The sequence below is a fragment of the Geotrypetes seraphini genome, chromosome 6 (assembly GCF_902459505.1).
Source record: "Geotrypetes seraphini chromosome 6, aGeoSer1.1, whole genome shotgun sequence".
Lineage (NCBI taxonomy): Eukaryota > Metazoa > Chordata > Amphibia > Gymnophiona > Dermophiidae > Geotrypetes > Geotrypetes seraphini.
In genome coordinates, this window is record NC_047089.1 from 241,519,235 (window position 1) to 241,540,605 (window position 21,371).

The 21,371-nt window shown below is 47.2% G+C and overlaps 1 protein-coding gene across 3 annotated transcripts in view; it reads left to right on the top strand.

Moving 5' to 3' along the window:
• Positions 1 to 21,371, top strand: part of MAP3K15 (mitogen-activated protein kinase kinase kinase 15) — a 220,792-nt gene that overhangs the window by 167,781 nt on the left and 31,640 nt on the right. For all 3 annotated transcript variants that reach the window (XM_033948236.1, XM_033948234.1, XM_033948235.1), the window contains 6 exons: positions 708 to 841; positions 6,075 to 6,202; positions 7,747 to 7,877; positions 14,813 to 14,918; positions 17,810 to 17,967; positions 21,089 to 21,272. In XM_033948236.1, coding sequence (XP_033804127.1) covers positions 708 to 841; positions 6,075 to 6,202; positions 7,747 to 7,877; positions 14,813 to 14,918; positions 17,810 to 17,967; positions 21,089 to 21,272 — 841 coding nt within the window. The remainder of the gene's footprint in view (positions 1 to 707; positions 842 to 6,074; positions 6,203 to 7,746; positions 7,878 to 14,812; positions 14,919 to 17,809; positions 17,968 to 21,088; positions 21,273 to 21,371) is intronic.

The following is a 21,371-nucleotide window of genomic DNA, read 5'->3' on the forward strand; positions in this document are numbered from 1 at the left end:
TAACTCACCCCCCCTTTGGCACTGGCACGCAGCCCATAAGTGCCGGTGCCGCTTGTAGATCTTCCCAGTCTCTGCCGGCTTTGAGCATGCATCTGCGCATGCTCAAGCCCTTCTAATTCTCCGGTTATCGGGGGTACTCGCAAACCGAGGTTTGACTGTATATGTATTCCTAATTTGGTGACAGGACAAAAGCGCATGAGACTTCGGCGTGCCGAAATTGTAGCGCAGACAAATCAGCGCAAGACCCCAGCGCGCCGCCTAAAAAGTTACTTTTAAAGAGCTCTGACGGGGGTGTGTGGGGGGAACCCCCACTTTACTTCATACTTTTCGCACTGCTGTTGGGGGGGAATGCAACCCCCCCCCATTATAGAGAAAACTTAACGTTTTTCCTAAAAAATCAAGAAAAAGTTAAGTTTACTCTATAATGGAGGGTTCCAATCCCCCAACTCCCCCCTCTAACGGCAGCGTGAAGAGTATGAAGTAAACTGGGGGGGGGGGTTCCCCACTCACATCCCATGTCGGAGCTCTTTAAAAGTAACTTTTTAGGCAGCACGCTGGGGTCTTGCACCGATTTGTCTGCGCTGCAATGTCGCCAAAGTCCCGCACGCCAATGACTATGAACCCCTAATTTTGTGCCTTTATATTTTGTTATTGGGGTTTCTCAGCGGCTGTTTCTCTGTTTCTTTTCCTTTTTTTTTTGTCTGTAGTATGAATATGATTACGATGAGAATGGAGACAGAGTGATTCTGGGTAAAGGCACATACGGGGTGGTCTACGCTGGCAGGGACCTGAGTAACCAGGTGCGCATAGCTATCAAGGAGATCCCAGAGAGAGACAGCCGGTAAGTTACCCCACAGGGGCCCAAAGAGTTCTGCGCTCTGCCCTCTTACCTTCATTTCAGACATGCTCACGTGGATTGCCTTTACAGTCAGAAAGTGGCCAGTAATGTCAGGGGTGTAGCCAGAAGTCCAATTTTGGGCCAGACCAAGGAGAAGACTTGGGGAGGCCAAGCGTTTCTTCTCAGCTCTTCTCAGCCCCCACCCCCCACCCCCCCAAACCGTTGCTGGCAGGGTGACCAGATTTTCTGGAACCAAAATCCGGACAATGGCCCCGCCCCCCAGGCCCTCCCAGTTCCGCACCGTTCCGCCTGAGTCACACCCTGTTCCGCCCCCAGCCCCGTCGCCAGCCCCACCCTCGCAACCTGTTCGCTTGTCAGGAGGGCGTCTGCGCACGCGCTGGTGTGACATGATGACATCCCATGCATGCGCGTGACATCACCGTGTTGTGTGCAGGCATGCGCAGAGGCCGTCCCGACGTCGCTGCTGGCTAGAAGCTTTTCAAAACCCGGACAAAGTGCCGGGTTTTGAAAAACCGTCCGGATTAGAGAATGACATGGTGACAAAATTAATCACCGTTGCCGTCCCCGCAGATAACCGCGGGAAATAATCCCATGTCATTTTCTAGTGTCTATTTCAACCTCGGTCCTTCTACACCAGCATTCTTCAAAGCAAAGCTTGCGGGTCAGTGGTTGTGGCCATTCATACTCTGATTCTTATGTGAGCCAAGGATAATGAAGCCATTGTGACATCACTGATGTGATTGGCTCTTAGGCACTGGTGGAATGAGGCATTATGACATCACAATATCTGCTCTGGATACCAGAGACTGTCATTCTTCAGTGTCTATCTCAACCTCAGTCCTTCTACACCAGCATTCTTCAAAGCAAAGCTTGCGGGTCAGTGGTTGTGGCCATTCGTACTCCGATTCTTCCCTCTCTCCTTAAAGAATGACATGAAGATGGTTTCCCGCAGTTATCCGCGGGGACAGGAACAGTGATGAATTTTGTCACCGTGTCATTCTCTAGTCCGGATCCCCCGACTTGTCCTCGAAAAGCAGGACGTGTCTGGTGAAATCCAGACGCCTGGTAAACCTAACCCTGCCAGCCAAAGAGATTTGCGGGCCGAGTCCCCGCTTATGCTGTCTCAGCAGTGAAGAAGCCGGCAGGGCACTTCAGCCCCGGATACCAACCCTTTCGCATATGCTCAGAACTGCCAGCTATTCGTCCTGTTTTGCAGTTTTGGTGGGGCCTAGGCCGTCAAGGCTCCTCGTAGTTACGCCACTGCGTGATGTCCGCTGCTGTGAAATAGAAAGAGAGTTTGTGACATTTGCAAACTCTGATTTGTGACTGAACGCCAGTCATTCCCAGTCCAAGAAATGTAAAACAGAAAGAGGAAGGCTAAAAATGCCAATTCTGTTCGATGCTACTAAATTACGGTGCCACTTGCGCACCGTTTACAGAATACTAACACTTTTTGTGCGGGACTGGCGCCCCTGATTGGCAAATACGTGCACGAGTTAGGCGCCATTTTGTAAACGTGATGCGCATGTCACTTAGGGCTGGATTTTATATAGGGCGCCTACTTTTTTCTTTTTTAATGACGTAGTAATTGACCGTGCCACCCATGTCATTATTGAATCGATCAAACACAACACAAGCCCCTCGAAAAACCAAACAATATAATCTCACTACACTTTCGACCTGGTTTACAGCACAGCACAACTACTCATGAAAGATCAGCAGAGTCCACAAAGAGAAGTACAGTGGAACCTTGGTTTACGAGCATAATTCGTTCGAGAAGCATGCTCGTAAACCAAATTGCTCGTATATTAAAGCAAGTTTCCCCATAGGAAGTAAGGGAAACTGCTTTGATTGGTTCCACCTCCCTCCTTCCTCCTCCCCCCACCCCGAGGCTACCGGTGCTGCTCCATTCTCCCCCCCCTTGAGGAATCCGACGCTGTTCCACCCCCCCCCCCCATGATCCGGCATCCCCCCCCCCCGCTCGCGTTGCTCTTCCTCCACCGCGATCCTACTTTCCCTCCCCCCCCCCGAGCAGTCAATGACACCCTTTACCCAACTTGGCACCAGTGCCGGTGCCCGAAGATCCTCCCTCTTCTGGCGCGGCTGGGCAGTGCATCAGAGATCCTCCTTCTTCTGGGCTGGGCTGGGCTGGACTGGCTTTGAGCATTTGCGCATGCTCAAAGCCTTCTGATCTCGCTCTCAATCTCGGAGAGAGCGAGACCAGAAGGCTTTGAGCATGCGCAAATGCTCAAAGCCAGTCCAGACCAGAAGAAGGAGGATCTCCGACGCACCGCCCAGCCCAGGCCGCGCCAGAAGAGGGAGGATCTTCGGGCACCGGCACTGGTGCCAAGTCGGGTAAAGGGTGTCATTGACTGCTCGGGGGGTGGGGGGGCAATGCGAGCGGGGGGGGGGGGATGCCGAATCGCTGGGGGGGCAAGCTCAGTTTACGAGGCACCAAGTTTGCGAATGTTTTGCTCATCTTGCAAAACACTCGCAAACTGGTGCACTCGTAAACCGAGGTACCACTGTACTAAACATTCCACAGGCATAGAGTTCCAGAACAAGGCAGAAAAACTCACAATTCGCACATCATCAACGTTTCTTCTGTGAAAATTATTAAGAGGAGGAAAAAGCCTCCACCAAACCGAGAAACTCATGTTGAAAACAGGTGGAGTTTCAATCGATTTGTTAACTAAGAATCTTCTCTGCTCTGCTTACTCAACCAGTATCCCTAATGAACTACACAGCTTTCATATTCCTTCTGTAGGTAAGATTGTATAACTCTCATATTCCTTCATTATGTAAGATTGTATTGCTGACCTGTAACCTCTTCGCTGACTTTGACTGTAACCTCTTCGCTGATTGTCCAGCGCTTCTTGCTGTAAACCGCCTCGAACTTCTATGGCTTTGGCGGTATATAAGAATAAAATTATTATTATTATTATTTTACAGGGTGTAATAAAGTCACTGGCATAAAAAACCTCCTCAATAATATTTCAATAGAGAAAAGCCTTATGCAATGCAAGTGGGATATACTCTGCCTTGTATCAGGACCCCAATGATCTCAAAATGATTTGAAAAGCCAAATTCTATTGAGTAAACAGAAAGACACCGCACATCGACGGTGGCCAGCGTTTCGCTAATTATAAGCTGCCTCAGGATGTGAAGTCACAGTCAATCTCTCAATTCAACTCCTCGATCAAACATGGTGGTTCCCCTCTTAAGAATTTTCACAGAAGAAGCGTTGCTGATGTGCGAATTGTGGGTCTTTCTGCCTTGTTCTGGAACTCTATGCCTGTGGAATGTTTAGTACTTCTCTTTGTGGACTAGAGAATGACACGGCGGCGGTTACCCGCGGCTAGCCGCGGGTAACCCGCCGGAACGGGGAATGAAAAATAACAGTCGCTGCAGGGACGGGGACAAGGCCATTCATCGCCCGTGGAGCGGTGAATGGCCTTGTCTCCGCAGTGAGGCATTTAGGATCGCGCGGTCCCCGCAGCCACCGCCCGCCCGTAGAGTTTAGCCAGCTCCCTCCCTCTACCTCACCTTAAATTCTGAGTTTGCCGGCTTCCATTTTCCTGAGCTGCACGCATTCAAAAAGCCGTGCACGCGCGGCTGCGCGAGTCCATCAAGCTTCTCCTCTGACGCAACCGGAAACAGGAAGTTGCAGGAGAGGAGAAGCTTGATGGACTCGCGCAGCCGCGCGTGCGCGTCTTTTTAAATGCGTGCGGCTTGGGGAAAAAGGAAGCCGGCAAACTCAAAATGTAAGGTGAGGTGGAGGGAGGGAGCTGGCTAAACGCTGCGATCGGGTAGGTGGGGGCTACTAGACCGTGAGATCGCATTTGTTCCCAGCTCATACTAGGAAGGAGGGAGTGAAAGGAAAAACAATTCTGGGCCAAGGGGATGAAGAGGGAAAGAAAGAAACCCACAGCAGGAAAGAAAGGGGAAGACAGGCAGGTGAGCCAGATGCTGGAAACAAGGAGGGGGGGAGAAAGAGGGAAAGAAGCTAGATGGGGTTGAAAAGAAGAGACACGCTGGTATGGAAGAGGAAGATAGGGGAAATCTGGACAGAGGAAGGTAACAGAAAGAGGGGAAATTATGTGCATGGGGCATAGGGACAGAGACATAAAGGGGCCATGCCATGGGGATGGTATATGGACACAGGGGGGGGGGGGGCAATGGCAGATACATAGGAGAGATATTAGAAATGGGGAAAATAGGAACACAGAAGCGAGATAGTTTGTGGGAATGGGACTGGGACAGAGCTCGCAGGCTCCAGCGGCTTGCACAAATTACATTGTAACGTGCCACGAAAATAAGAGGGAGGGAGGTAGATAGGCCACGCGAGAGGAGCTGAAAGGTGGTAGAAAGGAACAGATTGTAAAGGAGGGAGGGAAGGGTGGTGGTGGGAAGGAATAGAACAGACATTGAAAGAGGGTAGAGAGGAACAGACCCTGAAGGGAAATGTGGAAGACAGAGTGGGGAGAAGATGCTGGAAGGGAAGAAGACAGATGCCAGACTATGGGGGAGCGGAGGGAAGAAGATGGGTGCTAGACCAATTGGGGGGGGGGTGAAGGGAGAGGCACAGTAACAGCAAATGGAAGACGCAGAGAGAAGACAAACAGTGGATGGAAGGAATTGAATGAGAAGATGTGGAAAGCAGAAACCAGACAACAAAGGTAGAAAAAAAATTCTATTTATTTATTTTTTGCTTTAGGATAAAGTAGTATATTAGTTGTGTTGATAAAAATTTATAAACAAAGCCCTGCCAGCTGAACATCTCTCTCTCTCTAGTTCAGCAGCAGGAACTTTGATTTATAAGAAAGGAATAAGCTAAATATTACAGTACTAAGGCTTATATAGATGCTGCGGGGACGGTGACGGGGCGGTGAAGGGAATGGCGGTGACGGAGCGGTGCAGAGGATGGTGGGCCGGGGATGGGGCGGTGACGGGGACAGATTTTTCCCCCGTGTCATTCTCTATTGTGGACTCTGCTGATCTTCCATGAGTAGTTGTGCTGTGCTGTAAACCAGGTCGAAAGTGTAGTGAGATGATATTATTGAATCGATGCCACACGTACCGTTTGTGGTGGCTATATTGTGGTGCGTCTCTATAGATTTGCCACCAAAGCTTCTGTCATGAGGCGAAGAAACGTTTCGAATGTTCTGATCTTGCTGTGCTCCTCTCTCTCTCAGTACCTGTCTGTTCATTACAGCTACTCCCAGCCACTGCATGAAGAAATAGCCCTCCATAAATATCTGAAACACCGCAACATTGTGCAGTACCTTGGTTCCATTTCCGAAGATGGCTACATCAAAATCTTCATGGAGCAAGTGCCCGGAGGTTTGTGTTCGTAGAGTATATTCCACGGGGCTTTGTTTAAGGCAAGACGCTTTGCTTAGTACTCATTCCACAGCCTGACACTGGTGTAGTGCTTTTCATGGTGGTCCTGAGAGCTTTCTTGTATTTACAAGGGGGGTGATGAAAACTTCTCAGCCCATCCAAGAAGAGAATGACGTGGATATGGTTCAAGCAATGGTCTGAAACAATGTCAAAACATCAAATTTTGTTTCTGCAAATTGGCACTTAACGAAAGAAGATAACCCTCTTTTCAGCTACAGGGGCAAAATAACGCTCAGAATTTAGGAAGCTGGTTGGCTGAGCTGAGAACTTTTCAGCACCCTTTGTCTGTAATAAAAGTGAGCCAGATATAAGACAATCAAGCTATTGTGACATCACTGATGAGGTTGGCTCTGATTGGTGGAATGAGGCATTATGACATCACAGTCTCAGCTCTGGTTTCCAGAGACTGAAACTCCTCACGCTACCAGGGATTGCTGAAAAGTTCTCAGCCCAGCCAAGAAGAGAATGACGTGGCTATGGTTCAATCAATGATGTCAAAACATAGAATTTCATTTCTGAAAATTGGCACTTTACGAAATAAGATAGCACTCTTTTCAGCTAAAATAACGCTCAGAATTTAGGAAGCTGGTTGGCTGAGCTGAGAACTTTTCAGCACCCTCTCATATGTAATAAAAGTGAGCCAAGTATAGGATAATCTAGCCACTGTGACGTCAGTGATGAGGTTGGCTCTTATTGGTGGAATGAGGGATTATGACATCACAATCTCAGTTCTGGTTACCAGAGACTGAAACTCCTCACACTACCAGGGGTTGCTGAAAAGTTCTCAGCCCAACCAAGAAGAGAATGACGTGGATATGGTTGAATCAATGATCTGAAACAATGTCAAATCATAGAATTTCATTTCTGCAAATTGGCACTTAAAAAAATAAGATAACCCTCTTTTCAGCTACAGGGGCAAAATAATACTCAGAATCTAGGAAATTGGTTCGTTGGGCTGAGAAATTTTCAGCACCCCCTCATATGTAATAAAAGTAAACCAAGTATAGGACAATCAAGCCATTGTGACATCAGTGATGAGGTTGGCTCTTATTGGTGGAATGAGGCATTATGACATCACAATCTCAGCTCTACCAGAGACTGAAACTCTTCACACTACCAGAGGGTGCTGAAAAAATGGAGAATTTCATTTCTGCAAATTGGCGCTTAACGAAAGAAGATAACCCTCTTTTCAGCTATAGTAGCATAGTAATTCTCAGAATTTAAGAAGCTGGTTGGCTGAGCTGAGAACTTTTCAGCACCCTCTCGTACACTGCGGCCCTTTATAAGAAAAAGGCTGGAGACCACACTGACTTTTGTGCTGCCGTATGTGAATCCATTTTCAGAACATTCTTGTCCCTCTGCTCTCAAAATATTACTTCCCACATTCCCTCTGGCTGCTGAGATACTTGTTCAGTTCTGTGTTTTGTTGACAAGCTGTTGATGTTCATTTCTGAAATATTTATGCTTTTATTTTCCTAATCCAGGTAGCCTTTCTGTGCTCTTGAGATCGAAATGGGGCCCCATGAAAGAACCTACAATCAAATTTTATACTAAGCAGATTCTAGAAGGATTAAAATATCTTCATGAGAATCAGATCGTCCACAGAGATATAAAGGTCAGGTCATTCTGCCATTAGAATTTAATACAAAAATAATTCTGGTTTTCAGATTTGAGCAGAAATTACAGCTGTCAGCGCCTTCATTAGGCAGACATTGGCATTTTCAACTTGCTGTTTCTTCCTTTATTTTGGGATCTCTTGGGGGAGAGGAAGAAATAGTGGATGCTATGGACGGGTCATTTGGCCTTAATCTGCCATCATGTTTCTATGACCTCACAATGCAGATGTAAAGAGATTTAGCCTATAGGAAGAGGAGATGCAAATGTTAATAGCTGTAGCCAATAGGGAGAGGAGGAGATAGTGGATGCTGCGGATGGGCAGACTGGATGGGCCATGTGGCCTTTATCTGCCATCATGTTACATTGTTTCTATAACCATAAAGTTCTATGACATCACAATGCAGGTGTAAAGAGCCTTAGCCAACAGAGAGAGGAGGAGATAGTGGATACTATGGATGGACAGATTGGACGGGTCATTTGGCCTTCATCTGTCATCATGTTTCTCTGTTTCACTGACATGAGACAGTGTAGCAAGCCACTATATTTGTACTCTGTCTTCAATGTGTGCCTCAGAAGCATCAACCAAGTCCTCAAAAATGTGATAATTATAATATTAATGATGTTTACTTTGGTGGAAGGTCAAATCTTCCTAAATTTTGCAAGTGTGATTGTCATTAAGTTGAATGTATTGTAGCTCTGCAGGTCGATTTGAACTTGAACTGAGGAATATTATGCAAAGTCCAAACCTAATCAGGTTCTTCTCTGTAAGTTAGTCTCTGCCATTAAGGAGTATGTGTTTGCTTATTTGTTATCTTTCCCGCTTGGTGGCTCAGTGACAGTGTTTACTACTGCCCATGTGAGGGTCCTGGGTCTGATTCCTAGCTGAGGTCTTTCATTTCCCAGGCCAATCAGAGGCTGGGGTGCCAGGGAGGCAACACTCGGAGCACCTGGGGGAGACGGAGTGAGAGTGGAGGAGTCCCAGCCCTTATACAATGGCGCCACCTAGTGACCAGATGTAGGACACATATTTAGTATCAGAGGGTGATTGATGCCTGGAATGCACCCCCTCCCCCGAGGGAGGTGGTGGAGAGGAAAATGGTGGCGGAATTCAAAAAAGCATGGTTAATACAGTGGATCTCTAATTTCTACTATTACTATTAAATATTTCTATAGTGCTACCAGACGCACGCAGCACTGCACAGAGTCACAAAGAGTAAGAAAACAGTCCCTGCTCAAAAGAGCTTACAACCTGAATCACATAAGGGGCCGAAATCTAAAACACAGGCTAAGTCGAGGGACAAATTTTTTATTAAAATACTTAGTCTTTGTAGAAGAATAGATCCTTCCTCGCCCTGAGACACCTGTGGCGCGGTCAGGAATTTCTGTGGGGTGCCCTGCTCCAACCTAGCTTTTACACTGGGACTGGGTCCTTCTGCCCACAAATGGGTACTGAGGCAGCATGGTGAGGAGCTTGGAGCACCACTTGGACTGGGTCTGCACAGTCAGGCACTTAGATGCGACACAGTCACCGAGGGCCACATAAAACGGCAAGGCGGGCTCCCGGGCCTTGTGTTTGGCATGTGTGACCTAAACAATTGATTTGAAGCATAATGGTGTTAATTGAAGAATAAGAACCAGTACTAGACAGTCTTACGTGCGCCTTTAGGATGGGATGTGGAGGGTTTCGATGGGAACTCCACTAATTTAGAACAAGAGGAAGGTTCTGGGAGGACTTTTACAGTCCATATCTTGCAAATGATATGATGGTTTGTAAAGGCTGGAGTGAGTTTCAACAGCAACTCCTGTAGTCAGAATCCAAGGTATCGAGCTTCGGCAGGTTATCCAGTAGTTCCAGGCAGATCTCTATGGTCTAGCACAGGGATAGGTAATTCCGGTCCTCGAGAGCCGGAGCCAGGTCAGGTTTTCAGGATCTCCACAATAAATATGCACGAGATAGATTTGCATCTCAAGGAGGCAGTGCATGCAAATCCATCTCATACATATTCATTGTGGAGATCCTGAAAACCTGACCTGGCTCTGGCTCTCGAGGACCGGAATTGCCTACCCCTGGTCTAGCACCCAGTAATATCAAAGAAAAAAGACGATTCAATTTAAGCATGAACTTATAATGAGTGTAACTGTTGGGCAGACTGGAGGGACCATTCAGGTCTTTTATCTGCCGTCATTTATTATGTTACGATGTACGATTCCAGAAGTCCTGATCTATGGGCCCCTGGCCAGTGACGGGACTGGGTGAATTGAGAGGAGATATACAATTAGGGTTCACCCCCCTCCCCCCACGGTGCAGCTTGGCATTTCTCTCCCTTGCTTCCACTGACCTGCGGCCTGGCGACTTCCCCTTTTCTCCTTGCCACCGCTGCAGCCCTTACAGCATCACCACAGAATCGAGAAGGTGCCCCCTTGTCTCTATAAATTACTAGCATAAGTGGCTACTAAGGGTACAAAGTATACATATATAGGACTAAATTTTATATATTATAACTAGTATTTTAGCCCGTTATATTAACGGATGCTAGAATATATGTCTGTCTGTCTTTCTTTCTGTGTCTCTCTCCCTCCCGCTGTCTTTCTGTCTGTCTCTCTCCCCGGCTCCCTTTGTCTGTCTGTCTTTCTGTGTCTCTCTCTGCCCCTGTGCCTTTCTTCTTTTCTTTCTGTCTCCCTTCCTCTCGCTGTCTGGCTTTCTTTCTATCTATCTGTCTCTCTCCCCCCCCCCCCCCCACTTCCCTGTGCAGCAGCCACAGCAGCATTCCCTCCCCCTCCATGTCCCTGTGCAGCAGCATTCACTCTCCCTCCACTACTTCCCTGTACAGCAGCATTACCTCCCACCCCACACCACTTCCCTGTGCAGCAGCAGCATTTCCCTTAACCCCCTTTCCCTTCCCTCGGTCTTGCCTGCTCCCTTAGTCCCTTGCTGCCCTCCCCCCTTCCCTTCCCATGGTCCGACAAACTTGCCGATTCCAGCAGCGTGTGCAGCACTCTACACACACTGCTTCGAGGCCTTTTACTGCCCTGATTTACTCTGGCACGTCTCTGATGACATCATCAGAGACGCAGCAGAGCAAATCAGGGCAGTAAAAGGCCCCGAAGCAGTGTGTGTAGAGTGCTGCACACGCTGCTGGAATCAGCTGGTTTGGAGTCGGGACCGCAGCATCCCTTTGCGGCTGGAGTGTTTTGGGCTTCCCTTTCCGCCCCGTGAGGTGTCGCCGCGGCTCCTCTCGATCCCGCCAGCGTCGGTAGCCTTCTCTGACGCTGGTGTGGCTGGTGAGAGGAGCCGACACGGAGAACAGGGAGTCCAGCGCTGGCGTCCAGTCCTGCCGGCGAGTGGTAGGTGCTGGGAAGTAAGGCTGGGGACTCGTGCATGTGCACTCATGCGGCCACAGACCTACGGATCATGGAAGCACACAGATAGGAATGCGCATGCGCGAGGTAGGCTTTTATTATATAGGATGCAGCCTCAAAGGCTCATTATGGAGCACAGAAAGCTATCATTGGCATGCCCATTTGCAAAGCGCATGTCGTCATTTCAAAGTGCAGACTTTTGTGTTGCTATGGGGCTCATAATCAAAACTTAAACATGTCTAAAAACCCGCCCAAGTCAGCACGTGAATGACCTAAAAGACAGGTCGTCCAAGTGCCGATAATCAAACCTATTTTTTGGACTATCCAGGGACTTGTTAGGCCTCTGAATGCCGCTGTGCGCCCAGAGCTAAAAGAGGCGTATTTGGAAGAGTGGCTGGGGTGGGATGGAGGATGACCTAGACTTAGTCGTCCTGCAGGGATAATCGAATGTTTTACTAGACTTCCTGGATGGAACTTATACGTTGTGACTTAGACGATGTAAAAACAGGTATAAGTGCCAAAAAGGTATCCAAAGTGACCTGATAACCACTGTCGAGACATAGTAAAGACCCCACACACTCCTCCAGTGTTCACTGACCCCCCCCTAAAGATCAGAATAAAAAGTACATACCTGTCTCCAGAACATCAGCACCTAGTATAGGAACACCTAGTCTCTTAAATAGTCTGGGGGATGAGCTAGTGAACCATAGATAGGAGGACCATTCTAACCATAGAGAGGAGGAAGCCATTCTAACCACTACATGTGGGTGGAACATGTGCATCCACCAAAAACCACCAAAACCTTACTCTACTGCCACATAGGTGGTACCTGCAGCCATAAGAGCTACTGGGGTTGTAGACAGGTGGATTTTGGGGGTGTTTTGGGTGGCTCAACATAACCTATAAGGCACCCTACTGCTCTGTTGCCATGTCTGGATGGCCAGTCCATCACAATGCTGGCCCCTCCCATGTCCAAAAGGTCTTTTTCTGGGCGTTTGGGACTTGGACAAAATTGTGGTTGAGAATGTAGTATAAAGATAGACGACCCGGTGGTCTGAACGAACAATAGCCTGGATGATTCTCGAAAAAAATATATATATATATTTTTGCCGTATTTTTCGAGAATGGACATTCTCCCGCTGTCAGCTATGGGCTTCTAGCGCCATATGTCCAAATCGGACTTAGACTTATCTTTTGATTATGCCTCTCTATTTGCATATCTATGAATCCACATTTACACGTAAATGACTAAAATACCACTAAAGTATACCACTTAAATCAGTGCCGTCTTATAACTTCAAAGCCTGTTGTTTTGCCGTCAATTCCATGGTTTGTTGGCTTTTCTCTCATGGAGGACCTCTACTGCTTTCTTGCCTCCAGATGGTACTGCATCTGTTAGGACAGGGATCTCAAAGTCCCTCCTCGAGGGCCGCCATCCAGTCGGGTTTTCAGGATTTCCCCAATGAATATGCATGAGATAGATTTGCATCTCAAGGAGGCAGTGCATGCAAATAGATCTCATGCATATTCATTGGGGAAATCCTGAAAACCCGACTGGATTGCGGCCCTCAAGGAGGGACTTTGAGACCCCTAGGAACTGGGAACCCATGTCAGATTCCAGCCTGCCCCCCCAGGGTCTTCAGGCTTATGGTGGGCTAGTGGTCTCACTTAACTCTTCCAGCCAGGGATCTCAAAGTCCCTCCTTGAGGGCCGCAATCCAGTCGGGTTTTCAGGATTTCCCCAATTAATAAGCATGAGATCTATTAGCATACAATGAAAGTGGTGCACGCAAATAGATCTCATGCATATTCATTGGGGAAATCCTGAAAACCCGACTGGATTGCGGCCGTCAAGGAGGGACTTTGAGACCCCTAGGAACTGGGAACCCATGTCAGATTCCAGCCTGCCCCCCCAGGGTCTTCAGGCTTATGGTGGGCTAGTGGTCTCACTTAACTCTTCCAGCCAGGGGTCTCAAAGTCCCTCCTCGAGGGCCGCAATCCAGTCGGGTTTTCAGGATTTCCCCAATGAATAAGCATGAGATCTATTAGCATACAATGAAAGCAGTGCATGCAAATAGATCTCATGCATATTCATTGGGGAAATCCTGAAAACCTGACTGGATTGCGGCCCTCGAGGTGGGACTGCTCTAGAGGATAAATTTTGTATATAAGGATTCCAAATTTTTTTTTAAAAACCCAAAAAACAACTTTGCCTTAAAGTATAAAGATGTTGGACACTCACATTCAGCCTATCTCAGGGATCTCAAAGTCCCTCCTTGAGGGCCGCAATCCAGTCGGGTTTTCAGGATTTCCCCCATGAATAAGCATGAGATCTATTAGCATACGACGAAAGCAGTGCACGCAAATAGATCTCATGCATATTCATGGGGGAAATCCTGAAAACCCGACTGGATTGCGGCCCTCGAGGTGGGACTGCTCTAGAGGATAAATTTTGTATATAAGGGTTCCAAATTTTTTTTAAAAAACCCAAAAAACGACTTTGCCTTAAAGTATAAAGATGTTGGACTCTCACATTCAGCCTATCTCAGGGATCTCAAAGTCCCTCCTTGAGGGCCGCAATCCAGTCGGGTTTTCAGGATTTCCCCAATGAATAAGCATGAGATCTATTAGCATACAATGAAAGCAGTGCACGCAAATAGATCTCATGCATATTCATTGGGGAAATCCTGAAAACCCGACTGGATTGCGGCCCTCGAGGAGGGACTTTGAGACCCCTGGCTGGAAGAGTTAAGTGAGACCACTAGCCCACCATGAGCCTGAAGACCCTGGGGGGGCAGGCTGGAATTTGGCATGGGTTCCTAGTTCCTAGGGGTCTCAAAGTCCCTCCTCGAGGGCCGCAATCCAGTCGGGTTTTCAGGATTTCCCCAATGAATAAGCATGAGATCTATTAGCATACAATGAAAGCAGTGCATGCAAATAGATCTCATGCATATTCATTGGGGAAATCCTGAAAACCCGACTGGATTGCGGCCCTCGAGGTGGGACTGCTCTAGAGGATAAATTTTGTATATAAGGGTCCCAAATTTTTTTTAAAAAGCCCAAAAAATGACTTTGCCTTAAAGTATAAAGATGTTGGACTCTCACATTCAGCCTATCTCAGGGATCTCAAAGTCCCTCCTTGAGGGCTGCAATCCAGTCGGGTTTTCAGGATTTCCCCAATGAATATGCATGAAATCTATTAGCATACAATGAAAGCGGTGCACGCAAATAGATCTCATTCATATTCATTGGGGAAATCCTGAAAACCCGACTGTATTGCGGTCCTCAAGGAGGGACTTTGAGACCCCCTTTGTTAGGATGACTGCTTTTGCTTTCAAATGTGTAGGGTTGGCTCCTTTCCCCGGCCAACGTGAAATCCTGTGTCAACAGAGTTCCGAGTATCGAGTTGCAGTTCCTGATTTCCTTAAGCAAAGCAGAACTACCAAACTCCGCGTGCAATGAGGCACAGCCAAGACTAAAGCTGTCACTTCAACTAGAAATGTGTGAGGTGGAAACCTTATTCATAAGCCTCCTACAGGGAAATGTTCTTATGTCTGCCTTTTCCTTCCTTCAGGGAGATAACGTGCTGGTCAACACCTACAGTGGAGTGGTCAAAATCTCAGATTTCGGTACTTCGAAGAGACTCGCAGGAGTAAACCCATGTACCGAGACTTTTACTGGTAAGAGGACCCCCAAAAGAGTTTCATTAAAGAGTACGACTGGCCTTACTGCTGTCCTGTCAACCTTACTAATATCACTAACTTCTCTCCTCTTCAGTCATCAGGCTTTGGTCCTCACTCTAAATCTCTCCAGAGTAGGCTTTTCTTGTATTTACTTATTGCTAGGGACCTGAATTTTTCAACTTTCTGCAACTTCTTCTTCCCAGTTCTTATACTTTCCATTGCGGTACATCACACTGACCTTCCCACAACTTTTCCTACTTCATTGCTGCTGCCTGCATAACATCATAAGAACAAAAGAGCATAAGAAAAGCCTTATTGAGTAGGACCAATGGTCCATCTAGCCCACTATCCCATCTTCACAGAGGCCGATCCAAGTCACAAGGGTGTCAGGTCAAAAGCGCGCCAGGACAAAGGCGCGCCCAGACAATTGAGCGCAGCGCGGAGGCACGCGCTGCTCAAAATTACTGATTTTAGGGCTCCGACGGGGGTGTGTGTGGGGGGGAACCCCCCCACTTTACTTAATAGACATCGCGCCGCATTGTGGGGGCGTTGTGGGGGGTGTGGGGGGTTGTAACCCCCCACATTTTACTGAAAACTTAACTTTTTCCCTGTTTTTAGGGAAAAAGTTAAGTTTACAGTAAAATGTGGAGGGTTACAACCCCCCAAACCCCCCATAACGCCGGCGCGATGTCTATTAAGTAAAGTGGGGGGGTTCCCCAACCAAACCCCCCGTCGGAGCCCCTAAAAACTGTAATTTTCTTCGGCGCGCGCCTCCCTCTTGCGCTCAGTTGTTGGCACGTGCCTTTGTCTTTCGCGCCATTGTCTATGAACCAGTCACAAGTACCTGGCAAAACCCCAAATAGTAGCAGCATTCCAGAGCTGGGACTGTGATGTCATAATGCCTCATTCTACCAATGCCTAAGAGCCAACATCATCAGTGATGTCACAATGGCTTGATTGTCCTATACTTGGCTCACATAAGAACAGCTTTACTGGGTCAGACCAATGGTCCATCTAGCTCAGTATCCCGTCTTCATGGAGGCTGATCCAAGTCACAAGTACCTGGCAGAAACCCAAGTAGTAGCAGCACTCCATGCCACTGATCCAGGGTAAGCAGTGGCTTCTCCCATGTCTGTCTCAACAGCAGACTATGGGCTTTTCCTCCAGGAACTTGTCCAAAACGTTTTAAAACCAGCTACATTAACCTCTCTTACCACATCCTCTGGCAACGCATTCCAGAACTTAACTATTCTCTGAGTGAAAAAATATTTCCTCCTATTAATTTTAAAAGTTCATCAAGTGCCCCCTAGTCTTTGTAAATCTTGATGCAGTAAAAAGTCGATCCACTATAATGTAAATATCATTCACAGTGAGGGTTCCCTCTGGTTATCCTCCGAATATGTATCCAGCACTAACATGAAGATGGTCTGACTCAGGAATATTTGCCACTGTGTAACCAGCTATGTCATGTGACATAGCCAGTCACCGGCCAGTCCACTAAGAAGCGGGAGATAGCTGATATCAGATACCAATTCTGTGTGAAAAGTTTTTAGCATGACCAGGGAGATTGCTTTGAGACTTTTAGTTTCCTCAGTTTCTAGTGGGCAGACCGAGAGTCCTGACATCATATGGGGTGAAATTTTTAAGAGGGTGCCAGTGGCATATCAAGGGGGTGAGGGCTGAGGGGCGATCCACCGCAGGTGCAGCCCATAAGAGGGTGTTCCAAGCAAGAGCCAGCATCATGGCCAACTCCAGGAACTTCTTCTGGCAGTAGCAGCATTCAGAATTTGTTGCTCTGCCAGCATCTGGACTTCCTCTCTACTGGGTCCTGCCTTTGTGGAAACGAAGTAGGTGAGACCCAGCAGAGAAGAAGGCCTGATGCCAGCAAAAGCAGTGAGTTCTGAATGTTGTGTTGCTGACTTGGGGGTAACAAAGAAAAAGAGAGAGAAAGGGAGGGAGGGGAGGGCAGAGAAATGCTGCACCCAGTTGGGGAGAGGGAGGGAGGAACAAGGAAGACCAGGGAAGGGAGAGGAGAGGAAAGAGAGATGCCAGACCATGGGGAAGGAAGGGAGGGAGGGACAGGAAGGAAGTAAAGAAGATGCCAGACCATGGAAGGGGAGGAAGAAATACCAGGGCATGGGGGAAGGAAGGGAAAGTGACAGAAATGCCAGACCAGGGAGAAAGAAGGGAGGGAGGGAAAAGAAAGAGAGGAGATGCCAAAGCATGGAAGGGGAGGAGAGGAGAGAGATACCAGGACTTGGGGTAGGGAAGGAGATTTAGATGCTAGATCATCGGGAAGGAAAGGAGATGCCAGAGCATGGAGGGAGGGAGAGATGGAAGGAGAAGGGAAGGGAGAGATCCCAGGGCATAGGAGAAGGGAAGCAGATGCCAGACCATGGGGGAGGGAGTGGAGACAGCGAAAAACGGAAGGGACAGAGAAAGAGGGCATACGCTGGATGGAATGGAGAGTGAAGAGAAGATGAGGAAGGCAGAAACCAGAGATGATAAAAGGTAGAAAAAATATTTTATTTTTTTGTTGCTTTAGAATAAAGCAGTAATGTAGCTGTATTGATAAACATTTATAAATAGAAAATAGAAATAAGGTCATCTTTTTATTGGACTAATTTTAATACATTTTTTTACTAACTTTTGGAAACCAAAATCCCCTTCCTCAGGCAGTGGTACACCAAGAAGGGGGGTGGACGGACCACCCTAGGTGCAGCTCCTAAGGAGTGATCCTCCAATCCCTTTTTATATGGAGAGGTGTTAAAAGATATTCAGCCCCTAGGTATGGCACTGGAGGGTGCCTTCCAATCTTATACTTATAAATGGAAGCTGGAAGCCCAGGCGAGACCCTTCAGCTGTGTATATTTTCTTTCCCATTTTAGGCACATTGCAGTATATGGCTCCTGAAATTATCGATAAGGGCCCACGTGGGTACGGAGCACCAGCTGATATCTGGTCCCTGGGATGTACCATTATTGAAATGGCAACGGGTAAACCACCGTTCCATGAACTGGGGGAGCCCCAAGCTGCCATGTTTAAAGTAAGTCTTGTTACTTTTACAGCAAAACTCTGCTATTCAGTGACACCGGACAAGTCCCCCATGCGGCTGTGGATCGTGCCAGAGCGCACTAAGAGCCTGATTCTAGTAAAAGCGCCCACATCGGCCAATGCCTCCCCAAAATGGCGCCGGCCGCATGTCAGTTGCACATAGACACTGTTTAGAGAATCGCAGCCTACGTCTATCATAGGTGCCGGCAATGTAGACCAGGGTTTTGCGTGCCTACGTTACTGGTGTTCATTTTTTATGAGAATTGCATCTACAGAGGGGCCTAGCAGGGCCTAAGGTCATTTCCGGCGTAAACCACGCCTGCTTTGAGCATAGGTGCCCTTAGGCGCCTCTGTAGGCGTGATTATGGCATCCTTTCTTGCAAGCGCCTGTGGGTACCTACCTTTTTTTTTAATGACTTTTTAAAATTGGTTTTGAATGGCGCGGTCAATTACCATGCCAATTAACACCAATTGAAACCTAATTTATAGCGCCGTCACCAGAATCTGGCCCTAAGAGCACTCCACCCAACTATATGAACAGCAGCTATATTCAGTCTATTGTCTGTTTAGCTATCTGGTAAAATATAGGACAGTCGTTACCTTGTACCCAGTGCACAGATAATGGACCAGGGCCACTTGTGATCTTAAATGCTGTAGGTGGTATTTAAATAGCCTGCCGACTGAAGTGCTTAAATATTGGTCCATCTAGAGTTATCTAGAGCAGTGATTCCCAACCCTGTCCTGGAGGAACACCAGGCCAATCGGGTTTTCAGGCTAGCCCTAATGAATATGCATGAGAGAGATTTGCATATGATGGAAGTGATAGGCATGCAAATTTGCTTCATGCATATTCATTAGGGCTAGCCTGAAAACCCAATTGGCCTGGTGTTCCTCCAGGACAGGGTTGGGAACCACTGATCTAGAGTACTCTGAAGGTAGTAAAATGGAAGGCCAATGATGAGGCACCATGTAATGCTTCCCGCAGTTCTAAGTTAACACAGCGGAGGAGTGGTGGGGCTGAGGCTTCCAAGAAGAGTTAAATGATTGAGTTATCTGGATTATTCTAGTTTTGAGTGTATATGGACTATAGACCAAATAAGGAAATTGCATATTTATAAATACATTGCCAGTGATTTACATAGCTATAAAATTAGCATCTGGATATGAAAATTGCCCTGAGCAGAGTGAGTAAATTTAGTCACAGACTTTCACAATATGCATTTGGATTTAGCCCTCACCTTTCAGTGGTAGCTTGAGGTGAAGTATGCTCAGATACATTAAGTGTTAGTCCAAAGGAATTGTAATGTAATTTTGTACCTGAGGCAATGAGAAGAGAGAAAAAACAGTGAGAAAATCTTCAAATGAGTGTGACACACTCCTCAGGAAAAAGGAGAAAGGGATTGGGACTTGTATAACACCTTTTTGTAGTTATACAACCACACTCAAAGAGGTTTACATACAGGTACTTCATGCATTTTCCTCATCTGTCCTGGAGGGCTCACAATCTTTCTAATGGACCTGGGGCAGTGGAGGATTAAGTGACCTGCCCAAGGTCACAGGGAGCAGTGCAGGGTTTGAACCCACAACCTCAGGGTGCTGAGGCCTTAGCTCTAACCACTGCTCCACACTCTCCTCCAATTCAATATCAGAAGTGAGCCAGGTATAGAACAATGAAGCCATTGTGACATCACTAATGAGGTTGGCTCTTATTGGTGGAATGAGGCATTATGACATCAGGGAAAGGGATTGGGACTTGTATACCGCCTTTTTGTAATTATACTATCACACTCAAAGCGGTTTACATCCAGGTACTTCAAGCATTTTCTCTATCTGTCCCAGTGGGTTCACAATCTATCTAATGTACCTGGGGCAGTGGAGGATTAAGTGACTTGCCCTGGGTCACAGGGAGCAGTGCCGGGTTTGAACCCACAACCGCAGGGTTCTGAGGCTGTAGCTCTAACCACTGCTCCACACTCTCCTCCAATTCAATATCAGAAGTGAGCCAGGTATAGAACAATGAAGCCATTGTGACATCACTAATGAGGTTGGCTCTTATTGGTGGAATGAGGCATTATGACATCAGGGAAAGGGATTGGGACTTGTATACCGCCTTTTTGTAATTATACTATCACACTCAAAGCGGTTTACATCCAGGTACTTCAAGCATTTTCTCTATCTGTCCTGGTGGCTCACAATCTATCTAATGTACCTGGGGCAGCGGAGGATTAAGTGACTTGCCCAGAGCAGCACAGGATTTGAACCCACAACCTCAGGGTACTGAGGCTGTAGCTTTAACCACTGCACCACACTCTCCTCCTAATGAATGAGCAAAGATACTTAAAGAATGTGGAACGAGAGAGCCTTCAAATGAGTGTGATACATTCCTACCCCCAAATTCTGTATAATAGCGCTATAAATTGTCTGTGCAAATCAGTATGCACAGCCGATTTGCATTCACAATTAACAAGACTAATTGGTGCTGGTCATTGGCAATTAACATCTTTAAACTTCCGCTAATTAGCACTAATTAGAAGTTATACACACAACTTGGTAGGCACATTAGATAAGTGGCGCATGTCAGGGGGCGTGGCCAGAGGAGGAATATGAGCGGATTGCGAGCGTTCCTAAAAAAAAGTGCACTGATATAGAATACGCCCGATCCAAGTACAACTCAGACACGGGTATTTAAGCCTGGTTTTCTTTGGCCTAAATGTTAGAACCTAAATGTTAGTGGCGTGTACGGATACTAAGCGCAATTCTCGTATTTATGGTATCTTTAATAGAATCACACTAAACGCCGTTCTAGTTGGCGTTGATTTTTTTTTTTTTTTGCGCTATACATAAAATCAGACCCCTAGTGAGTGAGAAAAGGGGTTCAGAGTGCGAGCGAGACAGTCTTGAAATAAATGTGACACTCTCCTAATGAATGAACTTGACATCTCTGCATTAGCTAATTTTCAGTGACGTAGCTTTTTGGAAAATTGCTCACGTTGTCTTACAAGTTCTAATATGTGTCTGTACTTTTATCCCAGGAATTCATAGACTGTAGCAGCTCCTACCTATCCCCAGGATACGCTGGAATAACACACAACACATATACTTCGTGATTGCAGGTGGGGATGTTTAAAATCCACCCTGAGGTCCCGCAATCCATGTCGGCAGAAGGTAGGGCCTTCGTCGTCCTGTGCTTCGAGCCCGATCCCCTGAGGCGCACCACAGCGGCAGACTTGCTCAAGGATCCCTTCTTGAAGCAAGTGATCAAGGGAAAGAAGCATAAAATTGCCTTCAAGCCTTCAGGTGAGTAGGGGCAGTCGGGAGGTTAAGTCAACGGATGGAAAGTTAAGCCATGGCTTAGGGAGGAATCTCTCGGCTGCAGCTCTGAGAAGGACACAGGGG